Raw genomic sequence first — 26,423 nt, 5'->3', positions numbered from 1 at the left:
TCATTCCACGAGGAGTACAGCTAGTTCGGATTAGAAGCGTAATCCGAACTAGCTACTCCGTGCCGCGTGTAGCTGCGCGGCACGGGGTTCGAACTAGCCGGGATTTAAAAATGGCTGCGCCCGGCTTATGCAAATGAAGCCCGGGAAATTCAAATCCCGGGCTTCATTTGCAAGTGCGGTATGCCTACATTACCCTCCTAGTTCGAATTAGGAGGGTAGTGTAGACATACCCAAAGTGACTGATGATGTAGGAAAAGCTGAAGTACTCAATGCTTTCTTTGCCTCTATTTGCACGAACAAGGTCAGCTCCCAGACTAATGCACTAAACAACGAAGTAGGGGAAGGAGGTGGACAGCCCTTGGTGGGGAAAGAACAAGTTAGGAAGTATTTAGAAAAGCTAGACATACGCATATCCATGGGTCTGGATTTAATGCATCCAAGCATACTGAGGGAGTTGGCAAATGTCATTGCGGAGCTTTTGGCCATTACCTTTGAAAACTCGCGGAGATTGGGAGAGATCCCGGATGATTGGAAAAAGGCAAATATGGTGCCCATCTTTAAAAAAGCGAAGAAGGACAATCCAAGGAACTACAGACAGGTCAGCCTTACCTCAGTCCCCAGAAAAATTGTGGAGGGGCTCCTCAAGAAATCCATTTTGAGGCACTTGGAAGAGGGGAAAGTGATCAGGAATAGTCAACATGGATTCACGAAGGGCAAGTCATGCCTGACCAATCTGATTAGCTTTTATGTTATGATGAGGTAACTGGCTCTTTTGATATGGGAAAGTCAGTGGATGTGATATACCTTGATTTTAGCAAAGCTTTTGATACGGTCTACCACAATATTCTTGCCAGCAAGTTAAAGGAGTATGGATTGGATAAATGGACTGTAAAAATGTCAGGTTGGAGGTCGGTTTCTGGCAGAGTACCCCAAGGATCTGTTATAAGACTGGATTTGTTCAACATTTTTATTAGTGACCTGGATGAGGGGATGGATTGCACCCTCAGCAAGTTTGTGGATGATACTAAGCTAGGGGGAGAGGTAGATAAGCTGGAAGGCAGAGCTAGGGTCCAGAGTGACCTAGACAGATTAGAGGATTGGGCCACAAGAAATCTGATGAGGTTCAACAAGGACAAGTGTAGAGTCCTGCACTTGGGACAGAAGAATCCCAAGCATTGTTACAGGCTGGGGACCAAATGGCTAAGTAGCAGTTCTGCAGAAAAGGACCTGGGGATTACAGTGGATGAGAAACTGGATATTAGTCAACAGTGTGCCCTTGTAGCCAAAAAGGCTAATGGCATTAGGTTGCATTAGGAGGAGCATTGCCAGCAGATCTAGAGAAGTAATTATTCTGCTTTATTTGGCTCTGGTGTGGCCACATCTGGAGTATTGTGTCCAGTTCTGGGCCCCCCACTATAGGAAGGATGTGGACACATTGGAGAGTGTCCAGCAGAGTGTGACCAAAATGATTAGGGGGCGGGAGTGCATGACCTATAAGGAGAGAATGAGGGATTTGGGTTTGTTTAGTCTGCAGAAGAGAAGAGTGAGGGAGGATTTGATAGCAGCCTTCAACTTCCTGAAGGGAGGTTCCAAAGAGGATGGAGAGAGGCTGTTCTCAGTAGTGACAGATGGCAGAATGAGGAGCAATGGTCTCAAGTTACAGTGGGAGAGGTCTAGGTTGGATATTAGGAAAAACTATTTTACTAGAAGGGTGGTGAAGCACTGGAATGGGTTCCCTAGGGAGGTGGTGGAATCTCCATCCTAGAGGTTTTTAAGTCTCAGCTTGAGAAAGCCCTAGCTGGGTTGATTTAGTTGGGATTGGTCCTGCCTTGGGCAGGGGGCTGGACTTGATGGCCTTCTGAGGTCTCTTCCAGCTCTGATTCTATGATTCTAGGTCAGATGTCTATATGTAGAGAGAAAGACTGATCAGTTAGTGAAAAGCATTCACTTGATAGTGTATTTATCCTTTATCATTTTCCTGTGTGAGTTCATTCGAGAGTATACAGATTGTCTGGTTTCATCCACATAGTTGCTATTGGAGCATTTAGTGCCTTAGATTAATTAGCACCATGTGTTATGATAAGCATGTGTAGGACCAATGGATCTTCAAAGATGTGATGTGGGGAGTGTTGATCATGTAGCAATGGAGATAGAGCTGCAGGTTTTCCATCTGTTGTTCTGTAGTCAGAGTCTGTCAATACTTTAAATTGGTGTGCCCTTGTCTGTGGGGAGCTTGTGTCTGATGATGAGCTCAGAAAGGTTGAGGTGCTAAAGAACTAGTGTCAGTAAGGATCAAACCCTGAAGCCCTTAATCAGTTCTTATTTGGGCTAAACTATCATGGATCACAACGCAAGTTTTACCTGAATAAGTACCAAGTTGGGAATATAGGGGTTAGTTTTAAGGGCTAGATCCTGCAATCTTCACTCTGACAAAAATCCCATTAATTGCAATGTAGTCCAGGATTTGGCCTTCAGCAAATAGCAAGTTCTGGCTTTCTGTTGGGAAGCAAGAACTTGATACATCTGCCTTTTAGAAAGACTTTGCATAGGATTTTGTCCAAAACAAATGCCTAAATCTGGCACTTTGGAAGGAACTCCAGGATAGCAATTTCACCTGCTATTAACGTATACAATTTTTAAAATAAGTTATTTTAAAAGCATCCAGCATCTTCAACCTCGGCTCTTCGCTCAGACAATCATCTTTCCGGTCTTCACTCTGTCTCATATGAAGCAGCAGATATGCCTATTAATCCTCCCACCGTAGAGCTGAGAGAATTTTACACATGCTAATCACACTTCACATACCAACTTGTACTCAACAGTTATTATTTTCCCCTAATTTTCCTATTTAGAGAAATGATAACTTCCTTCCTAAATATGGTCTGTATCTTTTGTCATCCCCCTCCTTTTGTTTTGAATTTGGCTATTTTCAGTTTTCTCCTCTTATTTACTTGCCTAATCACAGAATGTTCAACAGCAAATTATTTTTAACCATAGTAGTGGTCCATGGCTAACTTCAATGCAAGTTCCATCTATGATCTTCATACTGTAGAATTCAGTATGACAGATTCTGTTTTTAAATGGTTGTATCACTTTGCTTAGCAACATAGGAATGTATTTGTTTTGGGGGCTCAGGGATATTGCCCTGACAGTTGTATTTAGTATTGACCCATTCCTGCTCATATAGATATTGGTGTGAGTTTACTTAGGACTTCACCGGGAGCAGGATATTGCCCTTAGTTACTGTCACACTATGTTCAGAGAACCAACCTATTTAGGTCATATTGGCGGAGAAATGAATAGACACAAATTAGGAAAATCCTCCTCTTCCCACTTTTTTTTGTTAAAGAAAAAATGTAATACATTAAATCTGATTAGCATTAAACATTGCACACATGCTGAGCTTAGTGTGAAATAGAAAATACACTTTGCTTAAATTATTTACTCCCATTGTATATGCCAAGAAGATAAACATTTCCCTCCCCCTGCATAAAAAACAAATATTTATACACCCTGAGCATGCTGGGCTATTTGCCTCCACTGCAGTCTTGTGCAGGTAGATTAGTCACAATAACAACAATCTCAGTATATGTACCAAACACAGCTGCCCTTTTGACATGTTTTCCCAATCTGAGAGATTATGGACAATAATACCTTGTTTCCTACTGCAAACCAAATGTTTATATGCCATAACCTGTTATCCAGACAATAGATCTCTGACTTCTCCACTGAAGTTAAAGAAGTTACAGCAGGGATGAATTTAGCCCAATGGGTTTTTATGTGCTTTCTTGGACTGTATAACCCAAGACTCTTTTCTGTGGCTCTACTGTGATTGTATTTTATCAAGCATGCTATAATAACAAATGTATTTTTTCTCTTATCTATCCATTAGCTGTATCTGCATGCCATATTGACTCCTTTCTGTACTCTAGCTTTTTCTCTGTTATCCCTCAGGGCTCCTAACTGAACAAATTCTGCATTGCAGCCAAACGAAACAATCTATGAGATTTTCATTTTCTGCTCCATTCCCACTTTCAAGCTATTATCACCAGAATGTTTAGAAGCTATTGTCACATAGACATGTCTTCCAGTCTGGACCTGGAAATAGAAAATATACAGCAGGGGCAAACTGGTACTTTTGTAGTGTGGTTTAGGATGTTGAAGCAGGGATCTAGAAATTGAGTCTGTGCACTATGTGTGGCAGGGTATTACGCTATGAATACAGAGAGGACTTTTCAATATATGACAGGATACAGCATGGCTACATCAAAAACTTCTTAGACATAATGTGAGCGGTGGTACTCTGCTGTACATTAGTCAGTGTAGTAAGCCGGTGTGTAGATAGGATTGGATATTCCATTATCATACATTGAATCCATTTTCACAAAGAAGACTAACATCAAAATAGGTGAACACTACTTCTCAGTGTTTACTAGTCTACATATCCAATTCAAATTTAGCATCAACCAGACAAATCAAATTTTTACAGAGTAACCAAATAAAAAAGTTAGACTCCTTGTATTCTGTGGGTATTTCCCCCCCCCCTCCCTAATATTTCCTGTCCGTTTACTTTCTTTTTTTCATATTTCTAAACCTCAGTGTGCCACATAATTGTTACTATGCAAAAATGAATTTGGAAGAAAGCTTATTTTTGCAGTATCAGTGATTGTAACATTCTTTTTTCTTTTCATTCATCTCCCTAAAGAATTGTCCAGAAAACACACCAAAAGCAAGACAGCTTGTATCCATTTCCATTGTAAAGAAAATGATGATGCCAAAGTTGAAGCTAACGAAGTTATGGCAGCTACAAAGTGGTATGGTGAAAAGCACAAGGAGCAGACTGCAAGGGCAAAGGGCTTAGCACATGCAAATGAAAAGCACATCTCTGGTTGTAACACTGTCAGTGCTGGGGAGAAATTAGCAGATCAAAGTCAATCTGTAGTTAGCAGCAGAAGCCGTTGTGAAGGAACAACAGGGCACTTGCAGAATATTAACTGCACTGATGGAAACGCAAAGAATTCGAGGCAGTGTGAAACTCTATCAAAAAGCAAACTGTACAAGCTGAAAGCAAGAAATAAAGAGTTAAACAGCGAGAGATATTCCCCAGCTGGCTCCAGCAGACCTGGAAGTGCCAGAATGAGATTTGTAAACATCAGAAATGACAGTTCACATGCCATCGTACAAACTAACAATGTGGCAAATAATGAATTAGCAAAAAAGACTTGCCCTTTACTGTCTATCAAAGCAGGAACTACAAGACCTGTGCCAAGTGATCCAGCAGCGCATGCTGTTTTTGATGACAGTCTGAACTTGGAAAAAATAGATATAAATGGGTCCAAGAATGCAGATCATCGAATCTGTTCCCATGTTGCATGTCAGAGTATGAATATTGAACTTATCCCATTAGAGATCCGTATGCAGATAATAGAAAAGGAAAGAACAAGAAAAGAGCTATTTCGGAAAAAGAACTATGCTGCTTCTGTTATTCAGAGGACATGGAGAAGGTAAGAAAATTGTTACAAGAGACTGGGGGAGGAAGAAACAATGAGAGAAAACATGATCAGATTAATTTAAGAACTTGCTTTTTCTATTTGGCCCTTTTCCTATAATGTGATTAGTGATAAATCAGGAATTTAATTCTCTGTCACTAAATACAGGCAGTCCCCGGGTTACGTACAAGATAGGGACTGTAGGTTTGTTCTTAAGTTGAATTTGTATGTAAGTCAGAACTGGCTCCAGATTCAGCCGCTGCTGCTGAAACTGACCAGGGGCTGACTACAGGAAGCTGGAGGCAGAATTGCTCTGCCCCCAGCTTCCTGGAATCAGCCACTGATCAGTTTCAACAGCGGCTGAATCTCGAGCCTGGGACAGAACAGCTGGGCTGCCAGGTAGGTCCCTGCAGGACCAATCCGGCAGCACCCCAGCTGCTCTACCCCAGGGTCCACAACAAAAGCCTGGTCTGCTTGGGGGGGGGCACACTAGGTGCACCCCTCCCCCTCCAGCAGACCAGGGACACGGGGAGCAAAGCCGCAGCGGTGCGGCTTTGCTCCCGGGGTCCCCGGTCTGCTGGAGATGGTCCCCAGAGCAAAGCCTCAGAGGCACGGCACCCCTCCGCCTCCCCGGCTTTGCTCCAGGTGTCCCTGGTCTGCTGGAGACGGTCCCCAGCAAACCAGGGGCACCCGGAGCAGCTTTTCTCACCCCGGAGGTCGAGGTGGCGGGACCGCTGCGCTCTGGGCGGTCCCGCTGCCTGCGAGCTCCAGAGCGAGAAAGCCCCGTTCGTAAGTGCGGATCCGACATAAGTTGGATCCGCGTAACTCGGGGACTGCCTGTAAGTAGGAATGTGCGCTACAGGCCAGGAATCAAGTCAGTTCTTAAAGAGTTCAAGGAGATAATAGCTAGTTAAAATGTTGCATTTTGTTTTGGACATGGCTATTCACAGAAAACAAATTTGGGCATAAATAAGCTTGAAATCTGCTAATAGAATACCCTTCCCCATATTTATCCCCTGTACAGCAGTTTAAACTAGCAACAATTTTAACCACTAACACCACCTATCAGATCATGTGCAGTTCTATGCTTATCTCTGACTATTAAATAAGGTCCAGATAGCAAGGTGTTTGGCAGTTTAGATGGACTTGCCAGCCCAAACTGGAAACTGTAGCTGTAACTCTACTCAGTGGGAGTTCTTGAGGAGGACAGGAAGAAATGAAGTCCACCAGTGCTTGACCTCTCCACAGCCCTATCTTACCCTCATAAATTCAGAGAATTTATTATGTGGAATATGCCCATTAGGGATGTCAGAATGTAGTCAAACCACATGATTAACCGATAAGCTTGGGCTTAGCGGTTCATCCTATCGATTTTGCACACTCCTCCTGCCTTGCTGCCTCTCCCTTTTAAGCAGGCTCCCCACGAGCACCAGATCCGATGGAGCTGCCTTACCTGCCCCCGACTGCTGTCTCTGATAGACAGGCAGCAGAACAGAGGGGGAGGAGGCAGGTGGATTCTTTACACGTGGGAAACCGGCTTTCTAGCTGGCTGCCCACATGTATCAGCTCCCGCAGAGCCACTTGTCCCCTCCCTTGCTGCCTCCCACATAAGCAGCGGGGGGGAGGCAGACATGAGCTGCCTGCCTTGCACACACATCACTGCCTTTATCAGAGGCAGCAATGCCGGGGGGGGGGGAAGGTAGGGTAGGAAAGACTGTTGTGGAATGCCAGCACAGTCTCTATCTGCAGGGAACTCACCCCCTTCTCCCCTCAGACAAGGGCTACTGCATGGGAATGCTGGATCCCCTTGAAGACTGGATTCTGCCTGCCACCTCATGCTGCTGCCTCTGATACAGAGGCAACAGCACAGGATGGCACGGGCTCCCCGAGAGTGGGGCTGGAACTGCACTGGCTGTGGTCCCACCCCGATAGACTGTCAAATAATCGTTATAGACTAACCGAAGTGTTGGAGCATAAGCTTTTGTGGGCAAAGACCCACTTCGTCAGATGCATGTAGTGGAAATTTTCAGAGGCAGGTATAAATATTCAGACTAACACGGCTACCCCCGATACTCAATCATGTAACTACTAAAATGTGATGAGGTTACATGATTATTAAATTAATCGATAGCTAAGTCCGTAGTGCCCATCAGATCCTAGTTGAAGACCCTTCCTAACTGTACTGATAGAAATCCAGGTATAACTAGAAGCAATAGAACGGGTCTCACATTTCTCTGAAACATCTGATACTGGCCACTATTAGACACAGGATACAGAATGGATTGTCCATAGTCTGAACTGGCAATTGCTCTGTTCCTAAACTTTAAGTATGACCATTTCAGCATTCACACTGTCTGCTCCATCTGTATCCATGCTTCCGTGCTGTCTCTTATTAATGCCCGTAAAATGTTTTCCAATACAAGGTTAGATTCGTAGGCCTGTACATTTCCAATTAATCTTTTAATTGCTGTTGGTAATGTGGTGGCCACATTACCTTCTCTGGGTACGCTCCTGTTGCAGAGAGAAGATCCAGCCCTGCTTTCTGGTGTTTTTAATTAATCCTGGGGTTCCTCTCTAATCTTTCATAATTTTTGTGGCATGTCCATATGTTCCCACATTTGTCATCTTCAGTTTCTAGGGAACTTTCACAGTTTCTGGCAGATTTCCTTCACTCTGGTGAACAGGAAGACAAAGAATCAGTTCATTTCACAACCCTATCTATCCTGTCTGCCCTTAGATCAGTGGTCCCCAACCTTTTTAGGTTGTTGGGCGCCAGGGGGCGTGGCCGTTTGCCCGCCGGGCGCCAGGGGGCGGGGACCGGGGGCGCCCCCCCATCCACGCGCCCGGGGGCGGGGCCCCACCTACCGCGCGCTCGGGGGCGGGGTCCCCCCATAGCTGCGTGCCCGGGGGCAGGGCCCCCTCTAAGGGCCGCGCGCCCGGGGCCGGCGCTCCCCGCCACCCCCTCCCTCCCGCCGAGTCCCGCGCGCCCGAGGCCGGCGCTCCCCCCGCCGCCTCCCGCCGAGTGCCGCGCGCCCGGCGCTCCCCCCACAAGCGCCCATGCGCCATGTGCCCGGGGCCAGGCCAGCCCCGAGCACCTGGCGGGCGCATTGAAATGCCCCCGCGGGCGCCATGGCGCCCGCGGGCACCGTGTTGGGGACCACTGCCTTAGATCTTCTTGCTGCTTCACAGGGATTCTGCAGTAGATCCCACTAAGATTTTTGCTCCTCATCTACTTGTAAAAATGTTATAGTGTTCTGTATATAAAATGTGTGCATCTGCATGGCTGGCTGGCTAAGAGTTTGTGTGTTCAAGAAGTCCTCTAAAACTATAAAAGCCAGGGCCATGGAATTTGGCAGAATTAGGAGAACATAAATTGTGAGGCTTCAGTCAAATTCCAACTTGGACAATTACATTGCCTACTATCTAAATTCTCCTCGCGGTTTTGATTGAAGGTTATATGTCACCTTCTGTTCTAGGACGGCACATCAAAAAGTCAGCATGTTTCACCCAAGAGGTAGATGCACTGATTGCTTTATATAGTTTGTGTAGTATTTGGTGGTAGGTGAAGTTATTCATATATGTTCAAATACTATGTAAAGAAATTTGGGATGAACTTATCTATTATTAATTATGAGTAAAAGTACTCAATTAAAAAAACACATTGATCCCTGCATGTGACATTACCCAGTCTGGACTATTGAACAGCTGTGTCCCCTCAGTTCTCCAGCCTACAGTGCCTTTTATACTGCTTCACTGAGATTGTAACCCCTCCCTTCTTCTTTTGCACAACTTCCAGCATGTCAGTGACTCTCAGCTATACTGTCTGAATGCCCTCGCCAGACCCTCTTGAATTACACTGCAGAGCAACACCAGCAAATTCCCAGTCCCAGACTTCCATCAGAAATCTGTGTCTTATCTTGCCTGGCCCTCTCTTGGAACACAGAAGCTGTAATATAAAGTCCATAATTTTATTAACTGTTATCCCAAATGAAGTTTCTCAAACACTTCAATCCAATACACAGGTTTCGCTAAAACAATAAAACAGGTTTATTAACTACCGAAAAATATTTTATGTGATTATTACATGACTTAACCAGCATTGCCAAGGACCAAGTCCGGCCTGGGGGGACGGGGGGAGGGTGGCGTTGCCTTGGTCTGGCCTGGGGAGAGGGAGTGGGGCCTGCACAGACTGCACGCTGGCTTCTCCCTGGGGCTGGCCTAGGGTAGGTGGGGGTGCTGCACAGGCTGCCTGTCAGCTTCTCCCCATGGCTGGGTGGGGAGGTGAAAAGCACAGGCCATCTGCTGGCTACTTCCTAGGGCTAGCTGGGGGCAGCAGGGTATGTTCAGCACAGTGGGCAACTGCTCCCAGGGTGCAGCACAGGCCATGCAGCTGGCCAGCGACTGCTCTCTGGGACTGGGGTGCTTGTTGCCCCACCCCCGTGGTTATTCATGAGCATAACTGTCTCCACTATCACACCCCTTCCTTTTCATGTGACGCAAAACAATCGAATTCCAGGTACATCCCATTGTCCTGACACAACCAACCCCTGACCTTGCTTCAAGTTGAATTTATTTATCTTGTTAATTAGGCATGAGTAGCATTTCATCTTTTATTTTCTTGTAATTCTGACGTGTATGGCTTATTATTTATCTACTATATTTTGAGAGTGTTTGTGTGTCCATCTGTCTGTGAGGCTGTTTGTTCAATGATTCCTCCTAAATGGTCAGAGCGAGGACCCCCAAATTTGGAATGCAGCTTCCTCACATCATAACTTAAAGCAAGGTCAGGATTTGGTTGTGCCAGGACAATGAGCTGTGCCTGCAATTTGATTGTTTCTCATAAAATGAGAAGGCCGGTGTCTGGCAGGAGGGACAGTTATACTGTAGAATGCCCACAGGGGCCAGAGATGGGGCCTGGGACAGCTATAACCCCATTTAACCAGCAGAGGTGGAGAAAGGGACAGCTATTTCCTATATATTGCAGTTTGTTTGTGTGTTTGTCTGGCTGTCCACCAGCCAGAGACTTGGACAGACACATCTCACCTGGCCCTAAGCTGCTGTGGTGAGAAAAGGCTGGCATAGTCCTCTTTCCACAGGGCAGCCTGCACACTGCACCCCTCCATCTTCAGTCCCACCCCAGAGCAATGATTTAAATGAAGAAAAACAGAACTTATTTGAGTTAAGGACATGAGCCACACCAGATAAATCTTCTAGTAATAAAATAAGATGACAGTTTCATAAATGGCCTCCTTCTATAAGAATAACACCTGTTTTTCCTATGTAACTGTTGGTTCTTAGTGATTAGCCTAATATTTCTATAGTATCCACTTCATGTAAACAGTCTGTGTGCCTTTGCAAAGTGTGAGGAAAGAGATGAACGTACTTTAATAAAGCTTTATGATATTATGTACTTGAGTTCTGTGACTCCACAAACCTTTAAACTAGGGGTGGGAAACCTCAGGCCAACCTCCAGCGTGCCTGGATCTGGCCCCAAGGCTCAGGATCCTCCTCCCCCCCAGTATTGGGGAGCCTACAATGGGGCGCCATCCCACCCTTGGCTGGAGCACACAAAATGTATTAGCTTGGCCCCCCAGGCTCTGGTGTGCTAGGAGTAAGACATTCCCCTTCTCAGTTGGGGGCCACATCAGTGAGGGTATGTTTTGGGGTTTTTGCTTCTCACTTGTATGCAGCTCTCGACTGATTTTTCTGTGGGTCAGTGGCCCTCAACCCAAGAAAGGTTCCCCACTCCTGCACTAAACTAAGAGATTAACTAGCACTGGCTTTCACTACGAGCTTTGCAGTCAGTAGACTATATTTGTTGAAAATGTTAAATAGTCCCTTCATTCTGTACTTACATCATGCAGTAGCTTATGTTTCTGTGATGCACATCAAATTTCCCTTCTTCAGAAAAATGTTTCAATTCCCACAGTCCACAAACTTCACAAATTTAGTCCCCAAAAGTATCTTTTAAGGCATCTGGCCTGCCAAAGGTTAATTGCTTATCCTGCTCACTGAGGCTTGCAGTTCCTGTGTCCGCCTCGCTCCCTTGTCTGGTGTGTTGACACCGATGGCACTCTCTTGGGCCCATAGTGAATTGACAAAAGCTGGAAATCTTTTGGTTGCTGTCACTGTAGGTCTCCAGCTGGCATCAGGCACTTCAATCTGTTATTTTCAGACAAATCTTTAACTTTAATAACAACTTTCTTAAGCTTAAAGCCGCCTTACCCATAAACCTGAGTGCATAGACTTACTAACATTTTCATTCCTGGTTCACATATACTTCAGTGTCACGGTATGTGCACTGAGCATGTGGACTGAGCTTTGAATTTTTGTTAGCACAAGACTTTTTCTTAAACTTTAACCCCCTAGTTCCCTTTTTTTGGGCTCAAAAATAGGCAGTCACAGTTTTGTGGAATATTTGCACAGAAGCAGAAGCACAGTTAGATAGGTTTCCTCTTCCCTTTTGGATTCCTGCGGTATTTTCTTGTCTCCAAAAACAACCTGAAGATTCTCTGAGTGCTTTGATGAAACTCCCTATGACCATTCAATTTATATATCAGTATATCCCTGCTGCACTTAATACAGCAGTAATTGTTTAACACAGACAATCATCTGAGGAAGTGGGGTTTGCCCACAAAAAGCTCAGGAGAGAGAGAGAGAGTGTGTGCGCGCGCGCATTTATATTTTTTATTAGTCTTTAAGGTGCTACAGGACTACCTGATTTTCTTAAGGTTACATACTAACATGGCTACCCCTCTAAGACAGTCAAACACAGAGTACGAAAACATTCTTTTCCACTCAGCTTTTAAACTTGTGATGTTCAACCAGTCCTGAATGTCAAACTAGCCACACTCAACCAGCCAAATAGCTGCTAGTGTGTTAGACACCGTGGTCTTAAACAGTTGCCCAATCTTTTTTTTTTTTCATCTTTACATACAGTTTGTAGACTAAATTAATTCAACAGTCAGTAGTTAACCAGCACTGTAAAGGTTTTTTTCTATAATGAGTGACGGTTATGGCTAAGCTCACATTACTTAACACATATGTGAATAAGGCTTTCCTTGTAGAAAAAAATCCTCCAATAAATCCACCAACTTGCTTTCTGCTATAGCTAATATAGTGTTGTTCTCTTTTGAATACAGAAAGAACTCGCCATTCACGGTGGATGCATTTCCACATCCACCGTGAATGGTGAAATTATTGAATGGACAATCTATTTTAGCAGAAAAAGGCTCTGGGTCTTATTAACAATCACTTCAGCCATACAATCCACTGTTTTCACGCCCATTCTGCTCTGGGGGCTTATAGCAAATTCCTGTAATAATTTTGCTTCTTGTTCTGTTTTATTAGTTTACTTGCGAGCTTGTTGTAAAAGGTGCTAGTTCATGTCAAAGAGCTGGTTCAGCCTGAGCAGCAACAGTGCAAGTCAATCATTTACTGCCTAGATGAGAGGGGATTTGTGTCCATTTGCATCCATTCTTCATTGTGGAGGCTTCCTGCATGGACCTAAACGAACAAGAGGTGTGATACTGATTCATGGGGTGTGTGGAAACTAGACTGATGTCACTGACTCACTTTGGAAACGTAGCCAAGCACCAAGGACATCTTTGTGCACCCCATTGTGTCAAATATCATAATTAATAAATTACTGTTGTTACAGCTAATCTGGAGCAAAGTCATAGTAAGATGATGTAGCGTGGACTGCTGGGCCAGTCAGTTTATTCTCCAGTGTGAAAATGCCAGTACAGCACAAAATACTTGAGTAAAGGAAAAATGTAGTTCTTCTGGGCAAGTGTTGTTAGCCAAATGAAGGGGAAGGGCTCATCATGAGGACATGTTCTGTGAAGTGATGTTTGTGAACTATCAGTAACACATCACAGCTGCAATGGTAGGTCCGGGAGACTGGAAGAAAGTGTGCCCAAGGATGGAGTGAAACATTTAGAGAGAACTCAGCGATTAGCCAAACCAGGGAAGGGGTTGAGTCTCCTTCTGAGCATGAAGAATTCTGGGTGTATAATGCTATTGCTGTAGTTTGGTGGCATTTTACATCCACTTTGCTCAGATATAAATGATGGCACAAACTGCAAACCAGTGGAGAATCAGTCCCTAGAACTTTTCAGATTGGCTTTGTCTACACTGCAGAGTTTTTGCACAAGAAGCTTTTTGTGGAATAGTTCTTGCGCAAAAACTTCTTGCGCAAAAGCGTGTCCAGACCTCAAAGCTCATTGAAAAAGTGATGTGCTTTTGCGCAAGAGAGTGTCCACGCTGCACAGACACTCTTGCACAAGAAAGCTCTGATTGCCATTCATAGAATGGCCACCAGAGCACCTATGCTTTTTCCGATAGGGGTTTCTTGTGCAAAAACCCCTCCGGAACATCCACACCTGCCTTTTTGCACAAGAGCTGTAGAGCAAAAAGGAGTTCTTCCTCATGGGGAGAGGAATAACTGTACTGCAAAAGCCCTCTGTGCTGTCGTTTTTTTGCGCTAAAACGTGCTTGACGTGTGGATACTACCTTGTAGTGTAGACATAGCCATTCTGTTTAGAAAGAGGAGATAGACTTAGCCAGCATCTTCTCATATACTGTGTCAACAATTGCATATATGCAGCAGAATGCACCAGAAAAAAGTCACATTAATTGTGAATGCAATGAAAAAATGGATAGCATTACTGATAATTACATCACACATATTTAGTTTGTTCTTAATGTACCTAAAAAACTCCAGGAGTAAGGACAATATTATTTATTATTATTTTGGCTGCAGGTAGCTTAAAATTCCAGAGTAACATCTGATACCCATGATCCTTGTATGCTTTAGTAATTGTGTGCAATTAAATGGTCACATCTGGAATTGAGCCCAGGTCTTATTCTGTCTGCTAAGCAAACATTCCTCATCCAAATGAGTTCTCACATCAGTGGGAATTTTGTTTTCCCAGTTACTCATGTAATTCACCATGTGAACTGATGCGTGTAAAGCACTGAAGTTAAAACAGGTCATCTAAAAGAAGTGCTCTTCTCTTCTCTCCAGTTACCGGCTAAGACAGAAGTTGGTCCAGCTTTTTAGTGCTAAGCGGCAATGCAAAGAAGATGAAGACAAATGGAGACAAGAGACAGCTGCCTTTTTCATCCAGGTTGCGTGGAAAAAACATCTGAACCATGGCCTTCTGAAATCAGCGCCTTCATATAAAAACCTAAAATCTATAAATAAAAGCAACTCCGCCTTAAAAACTAGCAAGCAATCCATCCTTAAGCAGATATACGGTAATTGTCTTGTGGTGGCTGCAATTTAAAATTTCAGAATTTAAGCATTGCTTTGCTGATGCATCAGAGTTAGAAGTCCATTTTTTATACATAGATAAATCCAAAGTATTGAGAGGAGGGGATGTTTGGATGCTTTTAAGGTTAAAAAATAGGGTTTAGAAATGATTTGCATCTAAAACAGCATGGGTCACTGCATATCATTACTCCAAAACAGGTGTCCCTCAGCCAACCAGACAGCTCCCTATATTTATACTTTATTAGCCCTGCTCACGAGAGAATGCAGGAATGGATTGAGCAGTTGCATTTGACATGTGGGATCTGTGAACAACTTGGCTGTTTAATTTTTGAAAATAAGACAAACTTTTTACAGTTTTATTTTTTAAATTTGAATTTGCCTTGCTAAGGAAGTGTCTTTTGTAACTGAGGTTTAACTTCATGTAGTTGTTCTGAGACCACTGAATTTTTTTACTTAAACTATTTTTACTCCACCTCTCTATTTAAAATATTGGAGGCGGCTTACAACATTTTTTTAAAACAAATAAAAAAATGTATATAAAGTAAAATACAAGACCCCTGAATGTATGACTTAGAATCTGACAGAGTAGTGGAGAAAAAGTTTTTTTTAATGACCTTCAGTACTATTCTGATTTTGAATGTAACGATTGGGGGGTGAAATGCTGGCTATGCGTAATTTAAAAATGAGCAGGTAAATGCTATCTAACACTGAATTGGTGGTAATTCAGCCAAACAATAGGGAAAACTAAAAATGTGGTTAAATAAACATATTTACTTTTTCTGTTGAAACTACAAATTTTACCCAGAATTAGTTGAAATTCTATTATGGATCATGTTAACAATGTTCATCATAAGTATTTTATGAGAGTCTTTATGGTAATCTTAAGACAAGGCTGCAGTTGCCAGTGAAATGGCCTATACCTATATCTAACCACAGCTGTGCGTGAATTTGTAAAAATGTGCTCATACTTGTTTTTTAAAGGGCACTCCCAAGAAGGAAAAGTTTGCCATCCAGCAAGACCTTCTTCAAAGCATAAACTTTCTGATGTGCACATGATCTCAGGTAAGGGTTAAGACCTTAGAGCAGTGTTTCCCAAATGGTGTTCTGTGGAACCCCGGGGTCCCCCAAAGTGAAAATAGGGGTTCTGAAAGAAAATTCCATTACAATAACATTTTATGATTTAAAAAAATAAATATTATGTGATTTTTTTTAAATATGTGCAATTAAACTAAATGTTGAGCTCATGACCTTGTTTAGCATTTGTTTATTATTATCCTTACTTACGTGTGATCTACTTTTTCAGCTCCATATAGTAGACTGCTATTAGGGATTCCGCAAAATTCTTTTGAGTTTAAAAGGGTTCTATGGCCAAATAAAATTGGGAAACACTGCCTTAGAGAATCTTTTGAAGCTTTTCTGGAATTTAAAATATTATATTTAGGTTTGTTTCCCTAAGTTTCTGTTCATACTCAAGTCATCTAAAATTATAATAATAAAACCAAAAAACAAGGTAATCAAGTGAACATACAGGCTAAGATATCATTGTGCTATCACTTGTAGAGCTGGTGTTCTGCATTCTCCACTCCTTTTGGATTTTTGAGTATTTTAATTTTCTCTTTGATATGAATTACAAGATCTGGTGAAAGAAATGTCAATAGGAAAAATCCTATTATATGATAGCACTGTACAAAGGATTGACACTAAACTCACCTGTGCACAAATTCATGTATACAAATGCTTACATAAATATAAATGAGACAAGTTGTGCGTATTTTTTTGTGGACACAGAGACCACATTTGATTATCCTGCCCAGACACAAGCTGGCTTGCAGGTTAAACCTTTTTTGAGATGTCTCATCTCTGAACCAATTCCTAGTGAGGCTTAGGTAGTACCTTCCTGCAGAATATTTTTAAAATCTCTGTCCCTGTAATGTTATATAGTTGAGGGGACATGTTAGTGGGTTGTGGAGCAACAGTTACCGGTAGTGCAGGTGAAAAGCAGGGATGAGGAACCTTAGGCCCGGGAGTGACCATTGCCTTGCCTGGATCGGACCACTGAGGTTCAGGCCTCTCCCCCTCCCCCCCCCCAGCATCGGGGCACCCACGCTGGTACTCCAGCTCCCCCTCCCCCCCGCGGGCTGGAGCACATAAAATCTACTCGGCTTCCCTCCCCCCCCAGCTCTGGTGTCCAAGGGGAGTGTGGGGCCACAGTGTGGGTTCCCCCCCCCCGCTTCTCCCGCATGTGCAGTCCCTGACAGATTTGTCTGAGTCTCATTGGCCCCTGACCCAAAAAATGTTCCCCAACCCCAGTGAAAAGACTGAGGAATAAAACTTTCTAATACAGGCAGTCCCCGGGTTACGTACAAGATAGGGACTGTAGGTTTGTTCTTAAGTTGAATTTGTATGTAAGTCGGAACTGGTACATATTGTAGGGGAAACTCTAGCCAAACATTTCACCAGAGCTCAGTTTTATTCTCCCACACCTCACTTCCCTCAGTCCTTTATTCTCAAGCTGAGGTGTCTGCTGAGAAAAGCCGCTCCGCGTCTCCCTGGTCTGCTGGGGCGGACAGGGGGGACGCTAGCTTCGCGTCTCCCTGGTCTGCTGGGGGAGGGGGGAGCGCTAGCTTCGCGTCTCCCTGGTCTGCTGGGGGGGAAGCAGCTAGTGCGGGGTTGCCTCACCCCATTTGTAAGTAGGGATCCGATGTAAGTCGGATCCATGTAACCCAGGGACTGCCTGTACTGAGTCAGTCACACTCTTGTAGCAAGTAGGTTATTGGTGAACATACTGGCACACTAAAGGCAGCTTTCTGCTTTCAGGCTCACAGCATAGCCACAGTATTACTAAGAACTGATTACTACACTCCCTCACTGGGGATGCTGGCTGCTTGGCCCTTTTTGATTGACATACTCTTAATGGGCTGTAGCTAAGAAACCATGCACTCTGCGCACATACATGTTGTGGTTAGATTTAGTTTCTCAAAAGTGTTTGGGAGTTATTGATGGCATGCAGGGGTGGGAGTGGGATTTTTCTTTATTTTTCGTTTTTAATTCCTGTTTTCCTTCCTATTGTCCTCCTACTGCCGAGCTACCATGCCTACCCCCTCCTCTGCTTTTCTCACCATTATTCCATGCTGCAAAGTGCTGGGTAAAAATTGGATGATCTTCCTCCCTGAAGCTGAGTGCTAAGCACATTCACCTCATTTGCAAATTGGAGTGATAAAAACAAGTTGTTCTTTTTACTCCCGTTATTTCCTGCGAATCCAGCACAGTTCACAAAACGAGCTGGATTCTGTTTCTCCTGTAGCATCAGCTACAGAATTGTCATGTTCTAATTAGTTACACCTGTGCAGAGCCACTGCTGGCAAGAGTTATTCCAGATGGGTGATGGAAGATAGCGACTGAACGCTGGACCAGCACACATGTAACAATCTGTAACCTGCAGTAGTGCAAAAGCCAGAAAGAATCCAACTTGACTTAGATCCTATTTGTTACTCATTTGTATTGCAGTAGAGTCTAGGGTTTCTTTTTGTTAGGCCCTGGATTATGGCTGCCCCAAATTGCTTACCATTTAAGTAGATAAAACACATTTGATCTGGGGCTCACAGCACCCACAATGTCTTTGCTAGAATTGCTTTGCAGAGTGGAACTCCACTTAAAAGGCTAAAATGTGAGCCTTAAAACCCCTTTCACTTCAGCTTCTTCTGCATGTGGGAGTAGCCTTGCTCCATGCAGCATTCAAGGCAACAGGACAGTTGAGGGTAGGTTGAGATATGAAAGGGAAATGGCCCTTTCCCCACGTACTGGGATGCCCATTACAAAGGGCTAGCACTTTCCACTACAGTCACAGTGTTGGGAGCTATTCAGCCTTTCCAGTTTAGTTCCCTTAAGTAGCCCCGACCTGCTGCTGAAAGGCATCCAGGACTCAGGAAGAACACCAGGCACGTGAAGGGCCCCTGCTCGTTTAAGAGTTGTACCCTGGACATTGTAACACGGTGGCTGTGTCTAGACAGGCCAGTTTTTCTGGAAAATCAGCCACTTTTCCGGAAAAACTTGCCAGCTGTCTACACTGGCCGCTTTAATTCCCGCAAAAGCACTGACTTCCTACTGTAAGAAATCAGTGCTTTTTGCGGAAATACTATGTTGTTCCCGTTCGGGCAAAAGTGCCAGTGTAGACAGCTGAGATTTGTTTTGCGCGAAAATGGCGATCGGGGCTTTTTTGCAGAAAGCGCATCTAGATTGGCTGGACGCTTTTCCGCAAAAAATGCTTTTGCAGAAAAGTGTCCGTGCCAATCTAGATGCTCTTTTCCAAAAATGCTTTTAACGGAAAACTTTTCCGTTAAAAGCATTTCCGGAAAATCATGCCAGTCTAGATGTAGCTGGTGTGTATAAAAGAGGGGAAAAAGGCCAATAACCTTTGCCCTGCTGTTTTCCTGATTTCAGGCATTCAACTCCTTAAGAAACTGTTTTCAACAATTTGTTTTAATTAAACAAAATTATGCAACTAGACTCCAGTAGCTATACACTAACCTGTGATAGGTAGCTGATTGCTGTTTGGTGGCAGAAGGCATGTACAGGCAGTCCCTCAGTTACGCGGATCCGACTTATGTCGGATCCGCAGTTACGAACGGGGTTTGCTGCCCGTCTCCCTGGTCTGCTGGAGACCAGCAGACCAGGCAGACGGGAAGCAAAGCCTCAGAGGACGCCGGCAGCAGGACAGCCAAGTCTGGGCTATCCCGCTGCTGGCGTGTTCCGCGGCTTTGCTCCCCATCTCCCTGGTCTGCTGGAGACCAACAGACCAGGGAGACGGGGAGCAAAGCCGCGGAGCACGCGGGCAGCGGACAGCCCAGACGTGCCGCGGCTGTCCTGCTGCCGGCGTGCTCCGCGGCTTTGCTCCCCGTCTCCCTGGTCTCCAGCAGACCAGGGAGACGCGGAGCAAAGCCGCGGAGGACCCGGGCGGCGGGACCGCGGTGTGTCTCGGTCCCCCACCCGCGTCTCCCTGGTCTGCTGGGGGGGGGGGGGGCAGCTAGTACGCGCCCCTCTCCCCCCCCCAGCAGTCCAGGCTTTTCTCCGGCGCCTGTGGTAGAGCAGCTGGGACACTGCTGGGTTGCTCCAGTAGCGCCAAGGAGCTGCGCTACTGGACCAACCCAGCAGCACCCCAGCTGCTCTGCCCCAGGCGTCCCCAAGTCAGCCGCTGCTGAAACTGACCAGCGGCTGACTACAGGAAGCCCGAGGCAGAGTTGCTCTGCCCCGGGCTTCCTGGAATCAGCCGCTGATCAGTTTCAGCAGCAGCTGACTTGGGGACGCCTGGGGTTCTTAAGTTGAATCTGTATGTAAGTCGGAACTGGAGTCCAGATTCAGCCTGTTGAAACTGATCAGAGGCTGATTCCAGGAAGCCCGGGGCTGAGCAACTCTGCCTCGGGCTTCCTATAGTCAGCCGCTGGTCAGTTTCAGCAGCGGCTGACGCCAGTTCTGACTTACATACAGATTCAACTTAAGAACAAACCTACAGTCCCTATCTTGTACGTAACCTGGGGACTGCCTGTACCATGTCCTCTGCACAGTGTTTTCATTCTTCATTCTGTATTGGCACATCTGTTTTAATGCTAGATTAGCTCAGGCCCCTAGTAGTGTAGGATTGCTCTCTGCAGAACTGTACCCTCTGTGGGAGAGGGTAATTCCTATTCCTGTTCATTCCGTCTTTGGCCTTCCCACTAAAGCTGTACACCAGGATGCCAAGTTGATATGGACACATGAAATGAACTAAGATGAGGTGACTTCTGTTTTATTCCTGTTGCTGCCAAAAGCTTTCTGAATGACTTTGGGCAAGTCACTGCGTCAGTGTGTGCCTCAGTTTCCATACCTACAAAATGGGGTCAGTGATATTGGCCTACTTTGTAAAATATCATGTATTAGGTACTCGTTAAAGCTGTAGATCTCACTGCTACCAGAAGCAATGCTGACATTTCTGGGTGTCACTAATGAAATCTTATCTCTGTTCTATGCACAAAATGCAGTGTGTAGGTCTGGTTTCCACAGCTGAGAAAAGATTTAGATAAATGAGAGCTAAATACCTGTATCTGCAACCAAAATGCCATCATGCCAGGAGGGTAGGACATGAGGATAGAGAAAAAGGAACCAACCTATATAGTCCAAATGAGCAGAATTTGTAATTAGCTTCAAGATCACACAGGAAAAGAATTTCATCTTAAGAGATGGCAGGTCAGTAGCAATGGCTAAAATGCTGAGAATGTAATTGAGAATAAATTCTCAAAACGCTTAATCTGTGAATAGTGGAACAGAGTAAGAGGCAAGTATTAAAAAGCACTATTCTGCATTTATTCAGCATCTGCTTAGACAAATGGTAGCAGGGGTGATGCCATCATGTTTTCCAAAATCAGAGGGTCAGTTTGAATGGCCAAAGTGGTCCTTTCTAGTCATAACAGCTGCAATTCAACTAGCAGACCATGCATAGTTAAAAAGCTGTCTCCCTGATTTTAAATGTTTGCTAATTTTCTTAAATTATTGTCCTAACATCAGATTCTTTTCTTGATGCTCTCTGATATGTTTACAGAACTCTCTTGGATTATGGGAGACTCTTACAGCAGCACTGTCCTTGAATTTTAGTTCATAATGATAGAAAAGTTTGTGTCACTAAACAGACAAACAGGCTCTATTTAAGACAATACCCCTGTTCATTCTTAATATAGACTAGAAAACTACAGCAGACAGGTGCCTTACACCTTTGCATACAGATTTATGGAACTGCTGAAGACAGATTTTAAAACAAGTGTTTTGCGTAGTTCTTTGGTTCAGGGACAACAAATCTCTGTGCTCTTGTCTTTTAATGAAATAGCGAGGCTATTTGCAGTGTTGAGTAGACTTTACCTTTCATAAGTTGGTGACGAGTAGGATAGTGATAGGAACTTTGCCCAGTGCCTGCAGAACAGTACCTACTTTCATTCACCTAATAGGAGCTAAGGGAACTTTAGCCCTGTCTTAAAGACAATAACGTGTTTTCCATCTGATGCCCTTCGAGCATGACAACATTAAGTTTGTTGGAAAAGTTCAGAGCTGTCAGTGGCTAATGCCAGAAACAGTATTTTTGACGTAGGTGTCTAGAGTAGGTCAAAATGGACTCAAGTTTGATTCATCTCACTGAGAAGGGTACAGCTGGGAAGGAGAAGAATATCGACGCTAACAACATTCTTGTGGCTTGTGAAAAATCTGCCAACTGGAGATTAGCCCCAAACTAGTTTAAGACGCTCACTGGTATATGCAGCCTGAAAGTTTTGAGATAGGGACAAAAAAAAAAGATATTGATAGGAGGCAGCTTTCAGGCTCAGGTGTGCTACAGAAACAAAGGCCCTGGAAACAAGCACTACCAGAAAACCATAGCAAAGGATAAAAACTGAATTTGGTGGATGTTTTCAAACAACTATTTTAATTCATGGGAAAGGGAAGAGAAAGCAGGCTTCCTCTCCCACCATATGTACCCATGCTTGACAGAAAACTGCAACCACAAAGTACTTGTTTAAAATACCTGATTATACATGGATGTCTGTATCACACTATTGTGCACTTTTATTTTTTACCTAGTTTGCAACATGTAAACAACTTCCCTGCCACAAGATGATGCAAAGAGTAAGATGTTGTTTGTCAGCTATATAATATTTTGTACATGTATTATCAAAATGACCAGGGATTGGAAGGTTTGGAATTCCCAGAATGTAAACAAGTTCTGCAAGAGTAAAGGTGGATTCCCTCTGGGAAATTCAAAACCAAGTCTAGAACAGTCATGTGCACACTGCAGGAAGTTCTTGTTTTGTTTTTAAATGAAAGGTTTATAAATCATCAAGCTCTCACTAACAGTGTTACCCAAAAGACCTTGCTGTTTCCTGGGCAAATTCAACAAATCAGCATCATGTGGCTGTTACCTGTAAATATTTCAATAATTAGCTAGATTAAAGTATGCCAAAGAGATGTAGGTTAAGTCATTTAAGTACTTTTGATAATTCCATTTACCATAGACTCCAACTGCATAGTTAAGATTGGTTTTCTTTGTTTGTGGCATGCTGATGAAACTTTGGACAGCTCTATTACACATGGCCTTATTTACCTAAGAAAGTATTGATTTATGAAGACCTGAAGGGTAGGGATCTACAGAAGACTGCTGCTTTCCTTAAAAAATAAAAATAAAATAAAAAAAATCAATATTATCCTATAGAAATAATTAACTTTTTTTTTTTCCAGTAAGCAACCTGCAGTATGTTAATCTGTTGGAACCTGAAGGTAAACTGAAGCAGTTTTCATACAACATGAGACCAACCACTGCTGCAAAGTCAAAAAACAAAAGACCCACATATTAAGCAAAGCTGAGAAGTAATTCCAAGGAACCTGAGAATTTAAAGAATGTATGAATCTTTTTTGTAATTTAAAAAAGTATACAAAATATTAATCTAACAAAGATATATGCCATTATTGTATTATCTATGCCAAAAAAGACTTCCAGGAAGTTGAATTTATTTTGTGTACATATGAAATTTAGAATTAAGTAATTTATTTACTGACAGTAAATTGTGTAAAGTGAAAAAATGTTAAAATTATCAAAATTATTGGTGTTTTGAAAATGTTGTTAGCTCTCCGTTCAGCCAAATATGAAGTTTGAAAAAAACTTTTTGAAAAAAGATTTTTTCAGTATTTCCAAGTCAAATTTTGTCAACTCTTTCTTTCACAAAAATTTGATTGGGGGGGGGGGGGCAATGACAGAAAATGCTAGAAAACTGCAATTTCCTGTGGGACTGAAATAATTGTTTTTCCAGGCTGTTTTAGTCTCACCCTTCATGCGCACACAGCCAGTTAAGTAATGGGTAGAGTTATGGGTTACATTATTTTAGGGGGGGGGAAATCTGTCTAATTTCACTCCTAGTTCAGAGTAACAAACTTTTAAATTTCTTATAAGAAGTTGGATCATTAATTGTACCTCAAAATCTACATGGAGCAGAAAGTATAGCCTCCATAAGTGCATCAGCTCAACTGCACTCCAGGATTGATTCTTCACCAAAGAGGAACAATGTGTTTGAACTCAGTGTTAATGGACTGGTAGAAATTGTACGTGAAAGAAGGGTCCATGTTAAGTTTCTAAAGTGAAAGTCTGGCCTTACAGAAGGCAGTGGGGTCAGGATTTCACTATTTATCGCATATATTCACTACTTTCCCATCTCCCTTTAAAACAAAGGGAATTTGTTAGTGAAATATCCCTAATTGTAGATGTAAATGCATGCCATAGAGCTGCCACCACTTTTCAGTGATTCCTTACTGTGCATTCCAATAGGTGTGGGGGGGGCCACTGAGTACACAGTCAAACACTTTTCCCTTCGCAGTGTATTTTGGGTTGGGTCAGGTGTGGTGTCCCCTGGAGTGGTGCTTTGATGGTGGAGTAGATAGGACACAGGACACAGCCTCTCCACTACCCCTTCAGTTCCTTGTTACCATCAGTGATGGTCACTGGAGCTTCTTCATACTCTAGCTCAGGCGTGGTCAACCTGCAGCTCTACTCTCTCCCCTCCCCTCCCCATCAGTGCAGTTCACGAAGCCGCCCCCAAAATGGCAGCCACGGACAGGAGCTTGCTGAGGCCAAAAAGCATTCTTAAAAGGCCAGTCATGGGGTTTTTTTTGGGGGGGTGTCCTTTTTTTTCGAGGAGGGGGCTCCTTTGTTTTGCCCTGGCTCTTCATCCGGAACTGGTTGGCCACCCCTGCTCTAGCTTAGCAAGTGCTTTCTCCATGGTACCCCACACATAGTTGTATATAATTCTACATTTAGTCTCTTGTATCTGTAACTGTAGTTAAGTTTAGTCAGCTTCCAGGGGGATTTCCCCATGTTTCCAGGTCCCCTAACCAGGGCATGCTGCTGCTGTCCCAGTGGCTTAAGTCCTGTGAGAGCTGCCTGAAGCCTATGCCCAAGGGCGATCTGCACTCTAAGTGCCTGTGAAAGGGCCATCAAATGGATTAAGTGTCCCAGTTGCAAAAGCTTCAGGCCCAGAACAGAAACAGCAGGTCTCTCACCTAAAGCTCCTGCTAATGGATGTAGTGCTTTGCCCCCAACCTCCACCAAAATCAGCAAGGGTGAGCAGAACATTAAGAAAGGAAGTGGTGCTAGTGCTCTCTCTCTCTCTCTCTCTCTCTCTCGAGGCATCTCAGCACCGAGGAGTCCCACACCAAGGCCAAAGGAGGGTTTGAACATTCACCACCATTCATACTCCCCAGTGCCGCATAAGAAAAAAAAGTGGACAGAGGCCGGTCCCCTGCCAAGCATCCACAAAAGAATCCTAGGGGGTGCACCTTAAGTCCAGGCACCTAAAGTCTGGGATGCAAATTCTGGCATCATCGACCCTGGTCCCACTAGGATGTTCATCAAATCCTGTGCTGGTGGAATCATCTGGTCTTGAGGACCCGCAGGAGAAGTTGAAACTGCCTTCCACACCTGACTTCTTCAAGGCTGTCCAAAGATTTCATTACTATGAAAGCACATTTGCCAACACGGCATGTATGGGCACGAATGCCAACTCGGACACCAGCGCCAATGCAAACCTCGCCACTGCCATCCTTAGCAATCTTCATAGCATCGGGATGTTACAACTTGGTCAAGGATCCAGCCTCAACCTTGATGGCCTACTCCATGAGAGCAACACCATCCTCAGCAGTGTTCCTCATGCAAGTCCCTATCCAGGACATATGTAGGGCAGTGACCCGGTCTTCCATTCCATCCAACCTCTGCAGGCTAGAGATGATGCAGTCTTCAGCAGGGCAGTTCTGCAGTCAGTAGCCAGGTGTACTCCGACCCCTCCTCCAGAAAAACTGTTGGTGAGTCACCTGTTGGAATGCACATGAGCAATCACTGGAAGAACAGCTATCTACCTCTCGTAACTGTAGTTCTTTGAGATGTGTTGCTCATATCCATTCCAAATCCCACACACCTTCCCTCGGTTGGAGTACTTTAGGAAGAAGGAACAGAAGAGGTAGCAGCATTCTATATACTCCACCATCAAGGCACCACTCCAGGGGATCCCACAACCAACCCAATGGGTACTGTTAAGGGGAAACTTTCTGATGATCGTGCATTTAGCACATGCACACACCAACAGGAATGGACATGAGCAACACATCTTGAAGAACAATAGTTATGAAAGACAAGTAAGTTTTTTATTCCACTGATGTCAGATGGAATTATGCCATTGATTTCTCAAGTGAAACTAAAAGGCAGTCAAGGGAATCATTTCAGTGGACATGTTTTTAGGAGAAAAAATTATGTAACATATTCCTTTTATTTTGTCCTAAGCATTTTGTATTCTAGTACTTTGAAGTTATTGTTTACTACATTTCTATTTTCATATTCAATAAATACCCAAAATATTGTTATAATAAGCAAAAACACTGCTCATGCTTTTTAAGGTGGAATTGCACAACAAAATCATTTAAATATTTGTTAATGTTTTTCTAAATAATGGAAAATGACTGAATACAAGAATCCAGTAAACTAAGGAGATGTTCTCCACATCACTGTCAGTATTTAATATTTTCACTTCAGTAGCTGGGCTGGCCTCAGCAAATCGTCTCCTACCATCAACAGTTCCAAAACTACCTTCACTGCAGTGTTACTT

The 26,423-nt window shown here is 43.8% G+C and overlaps 1 protein-coding gene across 6 annotated transcripts in view; it reads left to right on the top strand.

The window, feature by feature from the left end:
- The window catches only part of INVS (inversin), a 145,403-nt gene extending 119,008 nt beyond the window's left edge, over positions 1-26,395 (top strand). For 2 of the 6 annotated variants that reach the window (XM_075921590.2, XM_075921589.2), the window contains 4 exons: positions 4,706-5,504; positions 14,518-14,750; positions 15,748-15,828; positions 23,017-26,392. In XM_075921590.2, coding sequence (XP_075777705.2) covers positions 4,706-5,504; positions 14,518-14,750; positions 15,748-15,828; positions 23,017-23,132 — 1,229 coding nt within the window. In that variant the 3' untranslated portion in view covers positions 23,133-26,392. Of the gene's footprint in view, positions 1-4,705; positions 5,505-14,517; positions 14,751-15,747; positions 15,829-23,016 lie in introns of all 6 variants that reach the window. The other 4 variants (XM_075921587.2, XM_075921586.2, XM_089776475.1 and 1 more) reach the window with 3 other exon arrangements.
- The last annotated feature ends 28 nt before the right edge of the window (positions 26,396-26,423 follow it).

The sequence above is a fragment of the Pelodiscus sinensis genome, chromosome 2 (assembly GCF_052426305.1).
Source record: "Pelodiscus sinensis isolate ZL-2025 chromosome 2, ASM5242630v1, whole genome shotgun sequence".
In the NCBI taxonomy this organism is placed as follows: Eukaryota; Metazoa; Chordata; order Testudines; family Trionychidae; genus Pelodiscus; species Pelodiscus sinensis.
Note: the sequence above shows the minus strand (reverse complement) of the source record. Positions and strands in the feature narration are given on the sequence as shown.